The 19,431-nt window shown below is 47.6% G+C and overlaps 1 protein-coding gene across 2 annotated transcripts in view; it reads left to right on the top strand.

Moving 5' to 3' along the window:
* spns2 (SPNS lysolipid transporter 2, sphingosine-1-phosphate) overlaps positions 1-19,431 on the top strand; it is a 61,883-nt gene that overhangs the window by 24,294 nt on the left and 18,158 nt on the right. For both annotated transcript variants that reach the window (XM_067257170.1, XM_067257171.1), the window contains exons 3-5: positions 9,876-10,012; positions 14,510-14,661; positions 18,340-18,406. In XM_067257170.1, coding sequence (XP_067113271.1) covers positions 9,876-10,012; positions 14,510-14,661; positions 18,340-18,406 — 356 coding nt within the window. The remainder of the gene's footprint in view (positions 1-9,875; positions 10,013-14,509; positions 14,662-18,339; positions 18,407-19,431) is intronic.

Below are 19,431 nucleotides of genomic sequence, written 5' to 3'. Positions count from 1 at the left end.
AGACGGTATGACTGTCAGTCGCACCCTCCCCAGGCAGTTATGGCATGAATCATTCGAGTGAAACACAACAGCCCATTGCCTCACAAATCCTTGGACACACACAATGCTGTTGTGACACTAGGTTATTTTGACTGTAATTGGCGGTGACTGAACATACAGTACAGGCTGTAAACAAAGTGGACTGCATGAGGTCCCTCTCAGTTACCTCAGTAGCAGACAGAACTGAGCTATCAGGATGAGTGATTAAGCTCTCAGGATATCCTATCCCAGACCGGTGGCCCTCCAATCTCTCCCAGCCTTAGTTTTGCATTGTGGATTAATGGTTCTTGAGGATGTTTGACTTGAGTGGGGTATGAGCTCATATAGCTGGAGGGGGGACATCAAATATGTACCCACCCCCCTCTTCCCCCCTCACACACACACACACACACACACACACACACACACACACACACACACACACACACGGACTCCTCCTTTTAGCGCTAGAGGTACTTTAAGGATGATTTCTTCTTGTTCTGTGTCACTACAAACTAGACTACCACTCGGTGTTGTTCGAGATCCGTCTAGGGCCTTATGTTTGATACGATGTGATAAAGGCAAGGCCCTGCAGAGCTCCAGCCTGGTGTGCTTTGGTGTGTCTGCAGCACTGTCTCTGCTCCTGGGGGAATCAGCCTTTATTTGCCAAAGCTAATCCACTTAGCCTTTTCCTCCTCCTCTTACCTCGCAGTATTCTCATAATTACACACACAAACACAGACATTTGGTTAAAATCCTGCGTAACAACCATTTTGCTTCCCTCTTGAGCTAAATATAGTTGGTCCCTCAGGTGCTAGCTTCTTGTCTCAGAGAGCAAACTGGAGAGGCTCCGAGCTGTCGTCTCTCTTTCTAGTTCTTTTTTCCTCCTCAAGAATACATTATAACATTGGCATCATTCTCAAAGTCTATCTGTATGAAGCAGTTTTTGGAGTCCCACACTGTCCTATCACTCCATGTGAAATAGTGTTATCTTTGTTATGTCTATCTTGTATCGGACACAAACAGAGTCCCACACATGCTTACAGAGGATATCCTTCTATGGTGTCTGTGTGCCGCATACAGAACTACAGGAAGTTGAGTTCCGCTGTATGGCAGTGCATGTTGGCTCTCCTCATGGCAATTTGCACTTGAAGTTTACACTAATTATGACATTAGGGGACCTCCGCCCAGACCCACCATGATTCAGCCTCTCACTTCTCCAGCTGTGCCTTACATCACTCACCTCCTGACAACAAAAGAGACGTGATGGTTCTTGGATAACAGAATTACTGTGTGTGTTTGTGTACATGCATATGTGTGTGTGTACAGTATGTTTGGTGTGTGTCTGTGTGTGTGTGTGTGTGTGTGTTTGTGTGTGTACATAAGTCATTGCGTCTTCCTGTCTGAATCAGATGTGATGGCAGCACATCACTGAGCTGTCTCCAGCATTGTGAGACACCGGGGCAGTCTCTGTCTTTGGCAGTCTGAGGACGTTTGAAGTGGAGCGGGAGATTACAGCAGTGTCTGTCTGAATAGGGGAAACCAGGGCTTTCTGCAGAGCCAGGTGAGCCTTTACACATGGCTCCTGCCTCTGTTCAACGAACCGTACAATAGTTCACCCTATTGTGCCACCTTATTTACCTGGCAAACACATCATTTCCTGCTCGTAATCTCCCCGCTTTGGGGCTATTCTCTCCTCTGTAGTCCTTATGTATGTTCAACACATATTCAAATAAAGTTACCGCACAGAGGTTTCTATGCATTCAAAATCTCGGCTCTTGACAATCAAAGTCTAAGCATGCCCAGAGGGGACTGGAAACGAGCCTTTGTCACTGAATGTGTCTGAGTATCCTCTCATAGGTCAATATCATCCAACCTGTTCAACATACCTGTCACTGTTGAACCAGAATAGACTCATACACCAGACTCATCTAATGGACCTTCTTTTGTCTGCAAATTGGTTTCTGTAATGTCACAGTGAAGACAAGTGGTTCTACGTATGTGAGAGAGTAGCAGGTATTATGTTTCTTTGCTAGCCTGACATTCATAGTTTGCGTGCCTCACATATATTCTCTGTTTGGTGCACAAATAGTTGAAGGTGGCATGCAGAGTTGGATTACCTTTCCTTCAATGTTCTGGGTTTGAATCCCACGTCAGGGGTTAAACAAACATCCACTCGGTTACACAAGGTGTGGTCATGAATGTAGCTGCATTATCAAGAAATGTTGTTTTCTACTGGAGTGACTGTGGTGACTAAACGTCCGATGATTCACGATGAAGGCTCCGATATCTCACCAGGTAGAAATGTGGCGAAACAACTTAATTTCTCAATATATCAACGGAAACATTAACAGTGGCTCGGGTTTTGTTTATGGTGCCATCCTTTTCGATGCCGCAAATTCTCAGCATGAACTACCGAAACAAAATCATTTAGCCAGTTTTCTTCTTCAGTGGGAATGTGAGAGAGGAAGTGGGACAGCAACAGTGCACGAGCAGAGCTAAGATCACAACAACATCACAGGCTGTCAGAATAAAAGCGCTCCCATACCTTGAGTTATTGGACGGAATGAGCGGTGAAAGATGAAGGCCCCTGCGCATGTTTGGAACCACATAAATCATTGATCGTGTTTGTTGGGGAACATCAGACAACAACGAGAAATGGATATGCTTTTGGTAAGACAATGCGGCATAAACATCAAAGGGAGATTTTGATATCTGTAATCAAGGTTGGTCAGTGTTTTATCCGAGCCCAATAAAAAGCGACCTAGGCCAAGAAAGCATGTCTGACAACATCATGAATATGTATCCTAGTGAGTCATCCAGCGAGTGTATAACTCCAAGTAGATAACCCTTGACCATAACAGAGATGAGGAGATGTCAATAGAAACTCAAAAGGGGAGTTGCAGTTACAGAGGGAGATTTCTTGAGAGGTGACAAAGACTCTTACACATCGACAAACATTGGTGTTTCCCTCACCCACACACCCACACACGCACACACCAAACAGGTCAGAGTGTCATGATACTGAAATGCGCAGTACATGGTGCTTAGCGACAGGGCAGACATGTCCGAACCTGCAGCTAGGATGTGCTTATTCCATTCGCTCTAATTCTGTCTGTGTCACCCTAGAGCTATTTGGATCCCTCAGACTGCCACCCCTGCCATGTCTAGTGTCTGTACAGGTTCCTCAGCTTTCTGTCTGTCTGTCTACACGTCTGCATGTCTGTCTGTCTGTCTGTGTCTGCATGTATGTCGTCTGTGTGTCTGTGTTCGCATCAGAGGGAAGTCCAGTCCCAACGTGTTCTAGTCCTTTTCCAGAGCATTACACCGTCCCACTAAACCATATCACCCTCCAACACATGGGCAACATCACACAAACAGAATGATGCTACCCGAGATGGACACAAACATTGTTATCAAAATGACAGTACACCCCCTGTCAAATTTGAATGGATTTGCCATCTATAAAGTTTCATGGAAAAGATCAAAGCTGAATGCAGTGCCTTGCAGGTGCTCCCTTCATTGGAAGCTAGCTGTTTCATAGGGAAATGCATCCATACAGGCTGACTGAATATCAATCACACATACCCCGTCCTCCTAATGCTTTATTCATGGGGAATAAACCAGCAGATTTAAATGATTGGAGGTGAGTCATCACTCGGGCGGATTGTTGCGTTGACCAATTGAAGCCGAGCCCTGAGTTGTGGGTGTCCCTGTTCTCTCTGGGGACGAAGGGATGTTCTAGTGTGGAGAAAGTGGACCTCAGGTGCTACCCACAGTAACACTCTGTGGACGTCCTGTGGGACCTCCTGTTGGATCTCTTGTGGGATTTCCAAAGAGGACTGGGTGTCGTGCGTGATGCCTCAGTGACTTCCACAAATAAACACATACTATTCCCTATTGGAAACAAACGTCTTTCGTCCACTGGGTCGAACACTTTGAGCTCGCCCTCTGTCCCCCGTGAACACACGGGAAGGATTTGGTCCCTGTCTGTGTGACATCACCCCTGCGTCATGGCAACTTCCTGACACAGAATGTGTTCCCTGAAGAGGTGCTTCTCCCGCGGAGGCGTTCTGAAGCTCCCTGGTCATGACGCCTGGACTCTTGTGACGTCCAATAGCAGCCTGGCGTGCTTAGTCAGCCGTGTGCTGCCTTCGTGCTGACACCCCCTCATCCTCAGCCCTCATCCTCAGCCCTCATCCTCAGCCCTCATCCTCAGCCCTCATCCTCAGCCCTCATCCTCAGCCCTCATCCTCAGCCCTCATCCTCAGCCCTCATCCTCAGCCCTCATCCTCAGCCCTCATCCTCAGCCCTCTCGTGTCCTGTGTATCGTCACCAGAGCACAGTCACCCTCCTCACACCAGTCAGCCTCGACACAGAGGTTACTTCAGGACATGTGGGATTAAAGAGCATCATTACAGTAGACCCACGTTACAGGTTTCTAGGAGATAAGATTAGAATACTTTTGTGTTATGTTACTTCACTAGTGTGCTGTAATGGAATGTTCTAGAAGCAGCCAATCTCGGTAATTGTTGTAATTTGCGCTCCGAAAGACAGGTCTGCCTCAATGCTCACCTAAAAAATATGAGCGTCTAATGTCTGGACTTTTGGAATTTGCAGAATTTCTATACAGGTTTGACATGACATTTAAAGCTTCATCTCTCGTTCACATAGACGTTCACCTGCTCTGGTTTGGAACACAGTGTCAGTTGATCTACAAAGAGAATCCGAGAACGTAGGAGAGACTTTTAGCAGAGTTTTTTTTGGGGGGGGGAAGTAAATGTCTCAAGCAACTACACACACACAGTTGTATGAAAGTGAGATGCATGGGAATGAGGCACATGATTAATTCATCAAGCCTACAGAAAGCGAGACAGAAGATTACGTCTCCCAGACTGGCCTCTGATGCTCCTTCCCTCCGAGACTGAGAGTCTACACCAATGAGCGGGGGGGGTGAGCACAGCGAAGTGTACTCCAGCTCGTCTGCACAGTGTGAGACTTAGAGGGGGCGGCGTTATGAACGCAGCTTGGGCTCTGTGTCTGTGTTTGGTATGCGGTCAAGTAAAGGAGAAATCTTTCGTCTCACCTGTGGCGATACATAGAAATCCAGTGTCCACACTGGCAGTTACGTTATGTCTATGAGAGAGATTGCTTATCTGACGAAACTGAAGGCCCTAAATGATTAACCCAACCCCTCGGAAAATATAAGATAATCAATATTTGTAGAGTTACAAGTACTGAGTAGGTTATGTAACCATAATGATAAGATGGTGTGTGCTGTTGTTGAGTCACTTCCCTCAGACAGACGTGTGTGTTTGTTCAGCGGTATTACTGGCGGCTGTCACAGACACACACCATAAACAACTGGAGCGCTGCGAACCAGAAGCACTCTGCACACTATCTCCCCTGCCCTTATGAGCCCCAGTTACTCAGTTACCCAGCATTCAACTGTCTGTGGAAAGTGTTTTGTGCAGGAACGTCCACACAGTGTGGAACTCATAAAAGCCCTAGATAGGCCTCTCTTGTCAAACATGTCAAAGTCACATTGCACATTACTCATTACACTCACGCTATTCAGAAAGTTACCTCTCCAAGATAAAGCATCACGGCTGTGTCAAACATTCATAGACGTTTAATCTCCTGTAAGCAAACACCAACTGTGGTGTGAATGCAGCTCACTGTTCCTTCTGGCTGTACAGTCGAGTCCACCTGCCCCACCCAGTTTCAAAAAACTATCTCCGACTTGTGTGGTGGTCAGAGCTGGCCATTGTCCTATGAATGAGGTCATCAGAACTATTTCTTCCTCTGGACCAGAGGTGTAAATTCCCAGGGAGTGCATCAACTGGACGAAGGAAACCCACTCCAGATGAGAGCGTGCTGAAAATCCCCCAAATGTTGATTTGAAGGGTTTCCTTCCCTTTTCCCATGTGCGTATCCACAGGAGCATGCCTATGCTCTTGATTTAAGACCGATTATTTGTATTTCTGTGAAGCGCTGACAGGCCTGTGGTCCTCTTTAGAAGTAGTCCCGTAGAAAGGAGACAACAGTGGTGGGCCTCGGAATGAAAGTAGAGGCTGGGTGTGGATGTTGATTGCTTCAGTTTCATGGCTGCCTATCAACATCAGACTGTTCTGGCCACTGGCTTGGAGAGTCAGTCGATGATTTACTGGACATGTGCTTGGCGGTGACGGGGAGAGGAGGAAACGAAAACAGTTCAAAGCCCTCCTTTGCCCTGATGGATGGAGTTATTTTGGATTGAGAAAGAAAGTGTCTTGGTTTATTTATATTCCTGTCTTAATTTGAGCCCTTCTGTCAAATTGGGGAGCTTCTTGTTCTCTGGCTATCAGGGAGAGTGAAAGGAGAACATTGGTTGTGTTTTAAAGATGCTCTTCAGACTGACAGGGCAATCCCCTCATCCTGCTGGGAAATGAGTCAGCAGAAATGGCCTGGGCAGCTACCAATGATTGGTGAGCTGATAGAATAAAGAATGACAGAGAGAAACACCCAAGTGCTTTCAATCTTTATCGGGAGAGCTGATTAAGAGTTGTAGCAAGGTCTTTTTCAAGGCCCAAAATTTTTTGTACGGTTTTCCCCCCCAAAGACATCAACTCCAAGATATTTAGCAGCCTTGCTTTGGCCCGAGGGGAATATTTGAAACTAATTTAGGCTTTTTGTGTTGTGTTGCTTCCTGTTTACATGAAGTGGTTTATCCTGTTCTTCAGTCAAGTGATGCCTTTGTTATTGATTATTGGTTTTAGTGTTAGTGGGAAAATGACCAGAGAGTTTCCCAGCCCTGGTTCCGTGGAAGGGCTAGGCCACTTCGTCACAAATAAACAATGTGAAAACACTTTCCGTTTCCCTGGTCAGGGAAACAAGAAAACTATGAGATTTGTCATAACAATGATGGTAAACATTCCAAAGAATTCAATCTTGAACATAGCTGTGTGTGGTAGTCATTGAACACCTGTAGACAGTGGAGGGCTGGTTTTCTCGGCAGGTGAACAATACCCCACAGACTGGCTCTCCAGCAAGTCACAGCTCTGGCATCTGTATGACCCGTCCTACCGATACGTTGTCTGTAATAGTGACAGGAAACTCAGTGTATCAGTCAAACCAAATTGCGTGTGTGTGTGTATGTGTGTGCGATTCCGCAGTCAATTATGGTGTTGAAAGAGTCCGAGATGTTCTTAGCCTTCCTCTGCACATACGTTGTGTAATCAGGCATGTGTGACTGTTCTGAACGCTCCTCTGTTTCTCCTCAATCTCTTCTGTTTAAACTGGAGCTCAACTTCATACGAAAGGCCCAGGGACGCCCAGTTTAATCATTATCACACTAGCTAACAGAGCAGGCAGCCCAGGAGTCTAACACACAGGGAGGTTAATGAGAGGTTACTTGGCGGAGGCAGAGTCTTCCCTCACACGCCGTCGGAACAGCCTCCACTCCCAGGTGGTGCAAATGCAGAGAGGTGATAATGAGCGGGCCAGATATGACACTGTTCGTGTCGCAGCCAATCACAATGTCACCAGTAACCTGGAGTGAGGCATTACTCTGTGTGGTCCCTACATAATTACCTCCTTTTCCCTTTTTTCCACCTCACTTTTTGCTTTCTTATTTAATAGGCTCCTGAATAATGGAGGTCAGGTTGTTTAGACCGTCTGCTAAACAGCCCCCCAACACTCCCCTCTCAGTGTGGAACATCTGGTGTGGTCTGATTATGGAACTCTGCCTGTATTATCTGTGTGTGCCGTGTGACACCCTGCTGTTGATGTGTGTGGGTGTGTGTTTGTCCATGCGGGTGAGTGTGTGTGTGTGTGTGTGTGTGAGGGGCTCTGCAGCAGTGTGGCTGCAGGGTGTATCGGGAGAGCTCTTTAGTGAGCTGGACCAGCGTGGAGCCGTCATCAGTCACTGAGACCTGAATACGGATGGCGGACAGAGACTGCTGAGAGAGAGAGAGAGAGAGAGAGAGAGACGGAGGGGGAAACAGAAAGAGCAAAAAAAAGAGAAAAACTGAAAGAGAAAGAGAGAAATATAAAGTGTGATGAAAGATTAACTAATAGCTGCCACTTTGAAGGCTTTCAAGACCGCATTTCAGGGATCACAGTCATAGTTTGATTTATTTGATGGAGGTGATCACATTCCCTGATAAATAAATATAGGGTGTTTCCTCCTGCACTGGAAAGCCCAGGTGCAATATATTGTAAGTGTCTGTTCCATGTAAAAGGTGGTTTATCAGGCTAAACCTGTCTGCAAAAACTGTGGTTAGTTCTGTTCTCAAAGTAATGTTGATTAACGACCAGACCAGTGCCAAGTATAATCATTAGGATGAAAATAAATCATCATGAAAGTTGAAAGGCCCGACAAAAGATAAAATCCCACTGGACAGCGGCAATTTGGGGTATAAAACTACCCTCCTTCGTAGCAGTGTGTGCAAGGAGATGGATTTCTCCACAGCTTTGGTGTGGGTCCAGAACCTCCTTTTCTGTTGTTCGTTTACAGGAACGTGTGCTCTGCACCCTGGCCAACAGTGACCCCCCCCCCCCCAATCTAGCTGCCCTCAGCAGTTTCCTTTCCGCTCAAATGTGAAGTTATTAAACACCAAGATGTGAGCATCAACAGCTGGCAGGGAACCAGGTGCTGATGGCTCCAGCACAAAATCCAGTGGGTCTCTGACCTCTGGCACTGGGATGACTGCAGGATACACTGGGCTGGCTGGACATGTGGAACGCACAAACCCAGCAACGTTCATGCCTTGCTACCTTGGCTGGGCTTCACTTCATTAGTGGTGCATAGTGTAACATCAATAGATATCGTCGTTTTCCTAAGTGATGGTATTATGTATCTAAAGAGACAGGCTAACCCTTTGAGGTCTGTGCTGTCCTCCTTCTGCTCGCCATGTCTTAGTGATGCTAGAAACCCAGGGCCTTATATAACCTCATTCTCTCTCTTTTACTCCTCATTCTCATCCTGACCCCCTCCTCCTTCCCCTTCTCCTCCATCCCCTCCTCCTCCCTCGCAGGAAGTCTTTATGCTGATTATGTGTCAACACACTCCTAGAGAGTATTCGTCTCCTAAGCCCGCAGTCTGATTTCCCTGTCGTCAGTGGTCTGCCCTCTGGCCTGTATCTGTGGAGAAATACACCGCAGTCGGATAGCATTAAATATTCAAGCCTGTTCTGGCTTTGTCTTTCTCCCTGTTCCTGGCTCCATCCCCTCTAGGTTAAATATAGTTGTCCATTCAGCAGTTTGAGAAGGAGGGAAAACACACTTTTAACCGCTTGTGTGCCTTCAGTGTGTACGGTAACTCCTATTGTGTACACAAGTGCTGTTTAAGTAAGTGATTGTTGTGATTGGCCATGGATGAAGTAACAACCATTGTTTACTGCTTCTAATCCAGATTAGATTAAATCAGATAAGAAGCACTTACATGGCGGAGCAAAGGCCCTTCTATCAACCTATATCCTAAACAGCATCAATCCTAATGATGTTACACAAAGCCTACATCACCTGTCTTTAGTATGCCTCCACTCTCTTCCAGCTAATGTCATTTTGAATATGCATTCAGTGATGGGCTGCTGGGTTGCTGTGAGTAGCAGAGTAACCTCTGGCAGTCCTTCACAACAAGGCTGCTGGCGGCCTGTTCCAGCCAGACCTGCATGCCCAGGGGGCATGCAGGCTAGGGCTGCAACCATAGGAGCTGCAACCATAGGAGCTCGATGAGTGACATCACCCTGTGGCGTTGAAAGGCGAGACACGTAGCCCGACACAGTGCTAATGATCTGTCGCTAAAAGCGACGCCTGCAGTGACAGCGATCTCGTTTGACGTTCTTTCTGTTGTTTTTTTTCCGTCTTTTCCACAGTTTTCATCTGCAGTTTCATGGTTGCCGCTCCCATCTTCGGTTACCTGGGAGACCGCTTCAACCGGAAGGTGATCCTGAGCTGCGGGATCTTCTTCTGGTCTGCCATCACCCTCTCCAGCTCCTTCATCAGCAAAGAGGTACGTAGCCTGACATCACTTCCTGTCTAGTGGAAAGTCTAGAAGGATTGTCAGCATGATCCCCCAATTGACTGGAAGCCAGTCTTCAGGTTATTACTTTAGTGGGTAATATCCAAACATGTTTAGAATTAGACCCCCACTGTTCTACTCCAGCAAAACCCAGCTTGATCAAACGCAATGTCTGGGAATCATATTATCTTCCACAGTGGCCCCCTACGGCTGTGCCTATGTTTTGATGTTCAACACATTTGAGATTAGAGAATTCCAGCTCTTCACCAAGGGCTAATTGTTCAGATAGGATCGAGACATGAAGGTTAGTGACCGAAGTTAACTGGCGTGTGTAGCCCAAACAAAGTTGTCTGTCTCGCTAATGCTGATTAAATGATGTGCTCATTTACCGTGACGCGTGCCCTTCCTAGACATGGCTGTTTCCCTCTTGTCTGTCTCCCTATCTCTGTGTTCTGGTTGGCTGCTCTCGTTGTTCACCCTGTCCACTTCTTCCTTGGATAATAGAGTTAAGTCATTAATCTGTCAGTCCGCCGCGGTGTCATCTGTAGCTGTAGTGACATCAACATTATGTAGCTCATCAAAGGACAGGATTGTGGGGCGTCACTCACTTTGAAAGCAGGATTTGGTTGGTGTGTTTGTATGGCTCAGGTGCTTAAGACCAGGTGGCGATGTGAGGGTTAACTGACTTGATCTAGGAGTGGGGGGAGAACACCTCCTAATTAGTGACTTGATCAGGCATGGAGGCTCTACACAATCAATAATACCAGCAACCACCAGATGATGTATTAACTCCGCAAAAACCATCTCAGTCTAGTTCAGTCTTCGGTAGCGCAGGAGTCTGGGCTAGTCTACCTGGTTCTCTGAGGTTATAGAGCCAGTCCCGTGTGTGGTCATTAAACTGGCCCTGCAGCCCAGAGCTGTGGAGTGTAGAGTGACAGCTCAGGGACGATCTCATGCCCCCCGGAGGCACTACTCTGACTAATCCCCCATAGGACCCTCCATTGAGAGCCAAAATGGCCGCCAGCTGCCCTGGGGGACCCCCATCCAGACTGTCCCAGTGCTGAACTGACAGGATATGAGCCAGCTCACGTCACCACTCTCACTCTGACACATGCCACAAAGGCCGTCCTTCATGAGGGCCATCAGGCTGTTCCTCCAGCATCCTCCCGCCTCACCCCATCTTCTTCACCCCCGCCCCCACCCCCCATCGTGTCCCTCCACCAGAGATGTCTCCTAATATGTCAATCAAACCAGAGCACAGTGGAAAGCTCTTACGTAACTGCTATAAAACATTAACAGCTCTTCCAACTGATGCTGATCACGATGCATTTATAAACTGACTCAAACCTTATATAATGGAACGATTCTGTTTCATTTGTTGAGCTGAATTGGCTGTAGCCTGTGTTCCTGAGATGTAGTTTGCTCCTCTGTCATCTCACCCTTGGGGTGATTCTCAGTCATCATCATCAAACTATATTTTCTGGATGATCTGAGAAAGCCAAGAGAAAAGCCAATTAGACCTAAGTAATGTTCCTCTTTAATAAACTGTTTCATTATTTATGAAAGTGTCTTTTGCACATCTGATTTAATCAGAAGAATCTTCTGGCAACAAAAACTGAAGAGAATGTCTTGGGGATCTTCAAGGATTACAGCAGTGAAAATATGTGCATATTTCTACAAAGCTTTACAAATGTACTCTATTTACATCTACAAGAACATTTCAGGGATTTATCAGGCACTTTTATCCAAAGCAACCAAAAAAGCCAGTTACAAAGTGATTCCTCCATCTGTCTCAGAGGACAGTACAGGAAGGACTGGATATATTTCATTCGGTTACTTCTAATAAATCAGAAGGATAAGTATTACTGCTGCTACCGCTGTTGTTGTTGTTGATGCTGCTGCCTCATTTAAACCAGAGGGTTTAAATGGGTCTGGTGGCCACACTAACAAAACAATGTGAAAGCTACTATCCTAGGGAATCCACTAAACGACATACCCCTGAGAGAAAATAGCTCTGCCATAATTCATTTAAAACAACACTGAACTATAACAGTCCAAAGGTTGGGAGAAAGATGGCAATCACGGTCGTCATTATTTCAGGAGCATGCACCAAATAGACGTTCAACCCAACACACACTGAACACCACAGCACTGCTCTCCCCCCCCCCCCCCCCCCCCCCCCCCGTGTCATATCGTAGCGTGGCGGGAGGTGGTGTGTGTGTTTCGCATGCTCCGGAGGGTGCGTGATGCCTGCGTGCGTGACCCCGTGTTCCCGTGGCTCCTTCCCTCGGAGCAGCGTGTGGGAGAGCGCTGGAGGCGGAGGTCAGGACAGAGGTCACGCTTAGACCACCTTCTTTGAGACCTCCAGCTCTTTAATTAATCTATTCTCATAGCTGTCAGACCCAGCACTGTGGAGGGGCACACACCCCCACACGCATACACACACACACACACTCATGCACTTATGCATCCACACACAAAAAGACGGAAATGATTGCTTCCTCAGGGCATCGGCACAATGCAGATAGAGCAAATATCTTGTGTTACATTAGATAAAGGGCAGAAATCCCTCAGAGGAGAGTAATAACAGTGCACTACTCTGCCTCAGTCTGAGCATATTCCCGTCACATCATTCTCCCAGCATAGCACCATCCCACTGAGTATTATGTAACAGAAACAATAAGGACAGATTATTTTTTCTGGGAATGACTGCCACACTGCAAACTGTCAGGTTGGAAGAGATGTGGAGAAGAGAAACTAATGGAATGTGGATGATTACTGCAGAGCGTGGCGATAACCCTGCTTTGAAAAGCATTAAAAAAACGACCCTCCCTCACACACCCACACCCGCACACATGCGACCACCGCACTCTCCCTTAACCCTCTCATGTCTGACATATCTGTTTAGAATCTTTTCATGTGCTGGCGTGTAGGCTACTTTGATTCAGCCGGATAATAACATGCGTTGTTCAGGTTTGTTCAATGTTCTATGCGTGCTAATGTTGTTGCTATGCTAGTTCCTGTGTTAGGCAGAGAAGCATCCAGTCATTGTGGGGCGATGCCAGTGACATTTCACAGGTGCTTCAGTTGCATCATTGACAGGAAGAACAAGCAGGTTTTCTTGCCCACACAGGAAACACTAACTAGAGAGACAAGGAGATCTGGTTCCCTGACAAACAGCCTGATGCTTTCACAGCATGTGTCAGAATACTGACAGGACTCCTTGCAAGTGGAACCAAATTTTCAATTCCAGATAACCCAGGCTCCTCCCTCCCTCCCTCCCTCCCTCCCTCCCTCCCTCCCTCCCTCCCTCCCTCCCTCCCTCCCTCCCTCCCTCCCTCCCTCCCTCCCTCCCTCCCTCCCTCCCTCCCTCCCATCTCTCATTTTCATTTTTCTTTCTCATGATCCTTCTCTCTCTCTCTCTCTCTCCCTCTCTCTCTCCCTCTTTACCCCCCTCTCTCTCTCCCCCCCCCTCTCTCTCTCTCTCTCTCAATTCCCCCACCACTCCCTCTTCCTCTGTCCCCCCTCCTCACTGCAGCATGGAGAGAAATATGGGAGGGTGAGAAGATCCATCCAGCATCCCTCCTTCTCTTCCTGACTCCCTCCTTCCTCTCCTACCACCCTCCTCTTGCTTCCTTTCCAATCTTTCTCTCCACGCTGCGTCTGGCACTAATCTCATCATCTGGAATCCCCACAGGGTGTCCCTGTATCTACTCCCCCTGACACACACACACACACACACGCACACACACACACGCACACACACACACATGCACACACAGACACGCACAGACACACACAGTATTAGCACCCTGAATACTATATGAGGATCATTACTAAAATCCCTCCCTGTCTAGTAGTGAGACACAGATTGCCATGTGAATAGCTCTGTAGGATGATCCTGCACTGCCTGGACTGGTTGACCCACATTACCACTGTACTGTGATGCAGCATCACCAGAGGATGTGACTGGGAGCCGCTGTGTTTTTATAGGTGGTTATATATACAACCTGCTAAATCAGTTGTTGGAGGGAAAGGAGGGCGCCAGTTAGTCTTCCTGACTCTGCCCACTATAAAACACCTAAGCACAGAGCAGAGGTCACAGCCCACATTTCACCCAGTCCCCATAACAGGCTGTTGTCTTTTCTAATATAAGATCTATTGTCATTCACTCTGGCTCCATATCTGGCCTCTGTTCAGAGAACTGTCTGGGTTGAAAGACTCTAATCTCATGTCACTGAGCTTGGCTTTCCTGATTTAAAAAAAAAAGCGACAGAGACAGATTTATAAACCCGCTCTGGTGCTGACTAGGCATTCGGAGGTTTCGAGGCGGAGGAAGGACAGAACATCTCCTGTGATGTGACTCAAAGCCAGCGTGGGTTTTCTTTTCTAACGAAAGAGTCATTCCCAGGTCTGTGTTCCTCGATAAGAACAGATGTGACTCGCCCCTGACCCTAATCCTGTGACCTGTGTTTCCTGTCCCTGCAGTATTACTGGCTGTTTGTCCTGTCCAGAGGCCTGGTTGGGATCGGTGAATCCAGCTACTCCTCCATCTCCCCCACCATCATAGGGGACCTCTTCACCAACAACAGCCGGACCATGATGCTCTCTGTGTTCTACCTGGCCATCCCCCTGGGAAGGTGAGTGGGAAACCCCGTCTCATTCAGCGGTCGTGCCAAAACACTTGCCTCACACGGTGATGGAAGGAGAGAAACGAGTCTCTAAGGAAGTAAAGGTCGATGGTGATGAGATTTGGCCCGCGTTTTAATCTCCGCCACATTTGAAGTCGACCACACTCTGGAAATGAATATGAATATGAATAGCTATCTGAGAGGCAGAAAGGCTTCTTGTGTGACACAGAGCAGAAAGGGATTGTGAGAGGAGAGGGAGGCAGCAGAGATTATAGAATGGAATTGGGCTGATAGTTTATCAGTTGAATCGTTGCTGCACAGAAGGTCAGGCTTCCATCCAGCCTGTCTAGACCTTTGTGTCTCCAACCAGTCAGACAAAGAACCCCGGCACTCTGCAGAATTAAAGGAGAGATTATGAAATATCTCGGAGACGCTCTCGAGAGGGTGACAGGCTTTACGACGGGTGGGGGATGAGGCGTGTGGGGATGGGGGGTGTAGTATTAAGAATAAAGCTCTGGCTTTTTCAGTTCATTCAGCTGGGAAAAGGAGTGTACGATGAAAACAAACAAAACAGTGTGAAAAGATGAATGTGCCAGTGACTGCAGTGCGGGACCTGGGGTTTACTGTTGCCTAACATGCTGATTCCCCTCAGTGCTCTGTCTTAAGAGGCTAGGGCTGGTGCTAGGGCTGGTGCTAGGGCTGGGTCTGGGGCTAGGGCTAGGGCTGGTGCTAGGGCTGGTGCTAGGGCTGGGTCTGGGGCTGGGGCTGGTGCTAGGGCTGGGGCTTGGGCTGAAGTCTGGGGCTGATGCTAGGGCTGGTGCTAGGGCTGGGTCTGGGGCTGGGGCTAGGGCTGGTGCTAGGGCTGGGGCTGGGGCTAGGGCTGGGGCTTGGGCTGAAGTCTGGGGCTGGGCCGGGGAAGGGCTGGGTACTGTATATACTAATATGTTCTCATGCACAAATCTTTAATATGAACATGACTACAATATACCAAATGCACACAAAAAATACAGAATTGCAACGTTGGGGGTGCATATTCTTGTACAATGCCGATGTCCAGGAAAAACCTAGAAACAGCTGTCTGGCTATTATTGCAGCTTCGAAATAGAACGTATGAAAGGCAAACAGCATTGGAGGTGGAATCTAAAATCATGTGTTCCAGTAATAGATTTGATGGCAGATTGAATGTGGGTAGAGTGATGTGACAGGAAAGCTTAATGTAACTCCCTGAGGGGTTCTGGTATGCTGAGGCACTGAGTTTGGGTCACAGAGAAGCACCCGGCAACAGAAACAATAGGAGGCGAAAGATTGGGCCTCAGTTAAATGTCGCCAAACATCCTACACCCATCCAACTTGTTTATCTTTGCCCAGGTTGTTGTGACCGTTTCCAGGAAGTGACCTCAGGAATGAGACAGGGTTCACAGGAAATGGGTTCCCCTTAGAAGAAAGCCTAAAGTTTTGCCAAACCTGTAATGGACTGGGACTCATTCATCTCTTGGGCTGGTGGCCATGTTATTCCTACCTTAGTTTTAGTAGCAGTGTTGAACTTTCCAAACATTCACCGAGGTGACAGATAAGATTAGCTCTTAGTCACTCTGTGGAAGTATCATATACTGTCTGAGCCAGTTTTACTGTTATTTTTGGAGCTCTAATCAGTTTAGCACAACAATGCTGGCTGTTTTCCCCATGTGTGCATGTGCACGTTCAGACCAGTTGGACGTATCCTTGCCTTTGGAAGCCCATGTTGATAAGAAGCCATTGTGAGGCCATGTTGGCTGCTCCTGGCCATAAATCTAGTCCCCCAATCTGTTATTATTAATGGTAAACATCGCTTCCCGGTCCAGGGTCTTGTACCTGCCCTGCAGAGACAGACTGTCCCAACGTTGTCCGGGAAACAAGGAAGTGTTTGTTTCTTGGAATGTTGAGAAACGCCCGAAGTTAAGGAGGTTGATAGTACATGATGGCTATGATGGGATTTTATTGGAGTGGGAATAGATCCAACCTAAACTCAGACCTCCAACTGGTGAACAGCCGCCTGGCTGTGTCAGACTCCCACACCACTGCCGCTTAATCCCACAAGAGAGCGTCTCATCAAGCAGGAGATTACTTTTCATTAAAGAAGTGGTAATGGTTGCCTAATATAACGATTGGTTATCAACATAAGTATTACCCCTATTGGTTACAAGATAATCCCCCCCCCATCTCAAACTGTCAATCAGAGCCATGTTGTTCCCTTATTGATTCAGCCCCGCATCCAAATCCTCTGTCCTTTACCAAAGTGAGGGTATCTGGTATTGAAGGGCTTATCTTTGGATAGAGGAGATTTGATTTAATCTCATCAGTTCTGTGCTCTTTCCATCCAAACATGTGGCTATCGTCCTGTGATGGACAAGCAAACCATGCTGATGACATCAAATCAGACCTTATCATGCTAATGACATACACCGCTAACAAGACCTCCACCTCACGATCTTAATCTTGTCCCTGTTGGAAAATTCCTAAAATAGTGATGACATTGGCCACAGAGACCAGACAGAGCTGCTCTAATCCAGATGACTTGAGGAACAGAGAGATGGTGACTGAATAAGTAATAACGACATTGGTGCAGTCTGTCTGTGGAATAATTACTACATTAGAGACACCCAGATCATGGGAGATTTGCGGCCTAATGGCCAGACAGCCCTGTTAACACATGTTCCTAAGGGGCCAGGGACTGTCACTCAACACCACTACAATGCTTAACTACACACACACACACACACACACACACACACACACACACACATAGTGGCTAGAGGTGCTTTGATCAGTACCAGAGGCAGATTCCCTCCACATCAAGCACCCACACACTCATCAAGACTGTTATCAGATGCGAAACAGGACATGAGGGTCTTGGAGGGGGGGGGGGGAGTTAGAGACAGGATGGCTCACTGGACACCAGCCCAAGAGGGCATGAGTCATCAGTTATTAATTTACTCACGTACCTAGCAGACTGCATCTATCCAGGGTTCTGACATTTCATTGCAAAAATGTCCTTGAGAAAGCCTAGGCCGTGCTATTTCCTACTAAGAGACCATGGTAGGTGAGGTCACCTCTGTGTGTGGACTTGGATTTACAAACGGCAAGTCAACATCAGTCCCAACGGTTTAACAAAAGAAGGAAAACGTGTGTGGGGGGGAAAGTGGTCCCCTCTTCTCCGGTGTGTTTCTGAGACCATCTCTATGTGGTGTCTCCGGCAGCTGGGGCCCCCCTGCTGGGTGGCTGAGTGTCGGGACAATCAAGCCCATCACAGGATGAAGCTCTCTGATCAGAGATGTTGTTAAAGCAAAGAGTGTCGTGAAACAAGTCTAGGATGTAACCAGAGGGATGAGAGTGGACAAATTGATAGAATAGCTGCGGTAGCATGGATTGTTGTGTTCGCGTGTACAGGTTTTCCTTTAACAGATCCTCTCTTCTCTCCTCTCTCTCCCCTTCTCCTCTCTCTCTCCTCCTCTCCTCTCTCTCTCCCCTTCTCCTCTCTCTCTCCCCTCCTCTCCTCTCTCTCTCCTCCTCTCCTCTCTTCTCTCTCTCCCCTCCTCCTCTCTCCCCCCCTCCTCTCCTCTCTCTCTCCTCCTCTCCTCTCCCCCTCCCCTTCTCCTCTCTCTCCCCTCCTCCTCTCTCTCCCTTTCCTCCTCTCCTCTCTTCCTGCAGCGGGCTGGGCTACATCTTGGGCTCCAGCGCTAAGGAAGCTGCTGGGGACTGGCACTGGGCACTGAGGGTAAGACCATCATCCTTCCTCACCACACACACACACACACACACTCACACACACACACACATGCTATTGCTCCCTCAGGGCTGGGTTGTTGTATGGGCATGGGGCGAGGGGTCACTCAAGCTGGGAGACACACACAGCTGAAACAGACTTGCTGGAGAGGTGACACTGCTGTAAAGTGACAAAGAGGAGGAGGCGAAAAGCTACATACTTCACACATCATCACCATCAACAGCAACAACAACTTCCTTTGCTGCAGTTGCTTCCAATATAATATTTAGGCATTTGACATGATAAAAAATGCCTTCAGTCACTAAGAGCTCCATGCACCATTTGGTTCAAAAAGGGTTAACACTGTTAGCGGAAGGAGGATTTATATCAAAAGTTCAAAGCTGATACCAGCTAGCATCTCAGTGTCTGGAAACTGTTCATTTCCTGTTACCTCTCAGTTCCAGGGGTCTTTTCCACCAGTGCAATATCAGGTCTCAGCTCTAATGAAGTAACAAGGTCTCAGTGCTTCTCCAACCTGTCCATAGTCTCTCACTGGTCCCTTTGTGGGCCGGGGGACAGGCCGGTGATGGTGGCGCTGGGGGAAACTGGCCTGACACAAAGAGACACTTGTTCCACGTATTTGGCACTCCTTATACCCAAAGCTCCAGGAGCACCAAACTGAATCCATCAAAAGCTCTCTCCAGTCCTAGGGTGATTAATCGGGGGAAATTAGCAGAAATTCAGTATTTTCTAAAAAGTATCCCAGAATTTTTTCCCCCTTGTGCAAACACATACATATTCATGGACATATGCAGTATTTAAACAGGTGGATAAATCATGGCTGTCAGGGCACCTTTTATGGGTGCTTCCATTTAAACACCAGGACTCCCCTTACCCATAAACATTAACAGTTGTATAGCAGAGTTAACTGCTCCAGCCACCGTACAGCGAGCCAGGGAGGAGGCCCTTGGCCAGGGAGTATCCTCTCATGACAGCCACTCACGTTAACATTATTTTAAAAGCCCGGCCATTGAAAA

The sequence above is a fragment of the Osmerus mordax genome, chromosome 19, assembly GCF_038355195.1.
Source record: "Osmerus mordax isolate fOsmMor3 chromosome 19, fOsmMor3.pri, whole genome shotgun sequence".
NCBI classification, from domain to species: domain Eukaryota; kingdom Metazoa; phylum Chordata; class Actinopteri; order Osmeriformes; family Osmeridae; genus Osmerus; species Osmerus mordax.
This window is presented reverse-complemented; position numbering and strand designations above follow the sequence as displayed.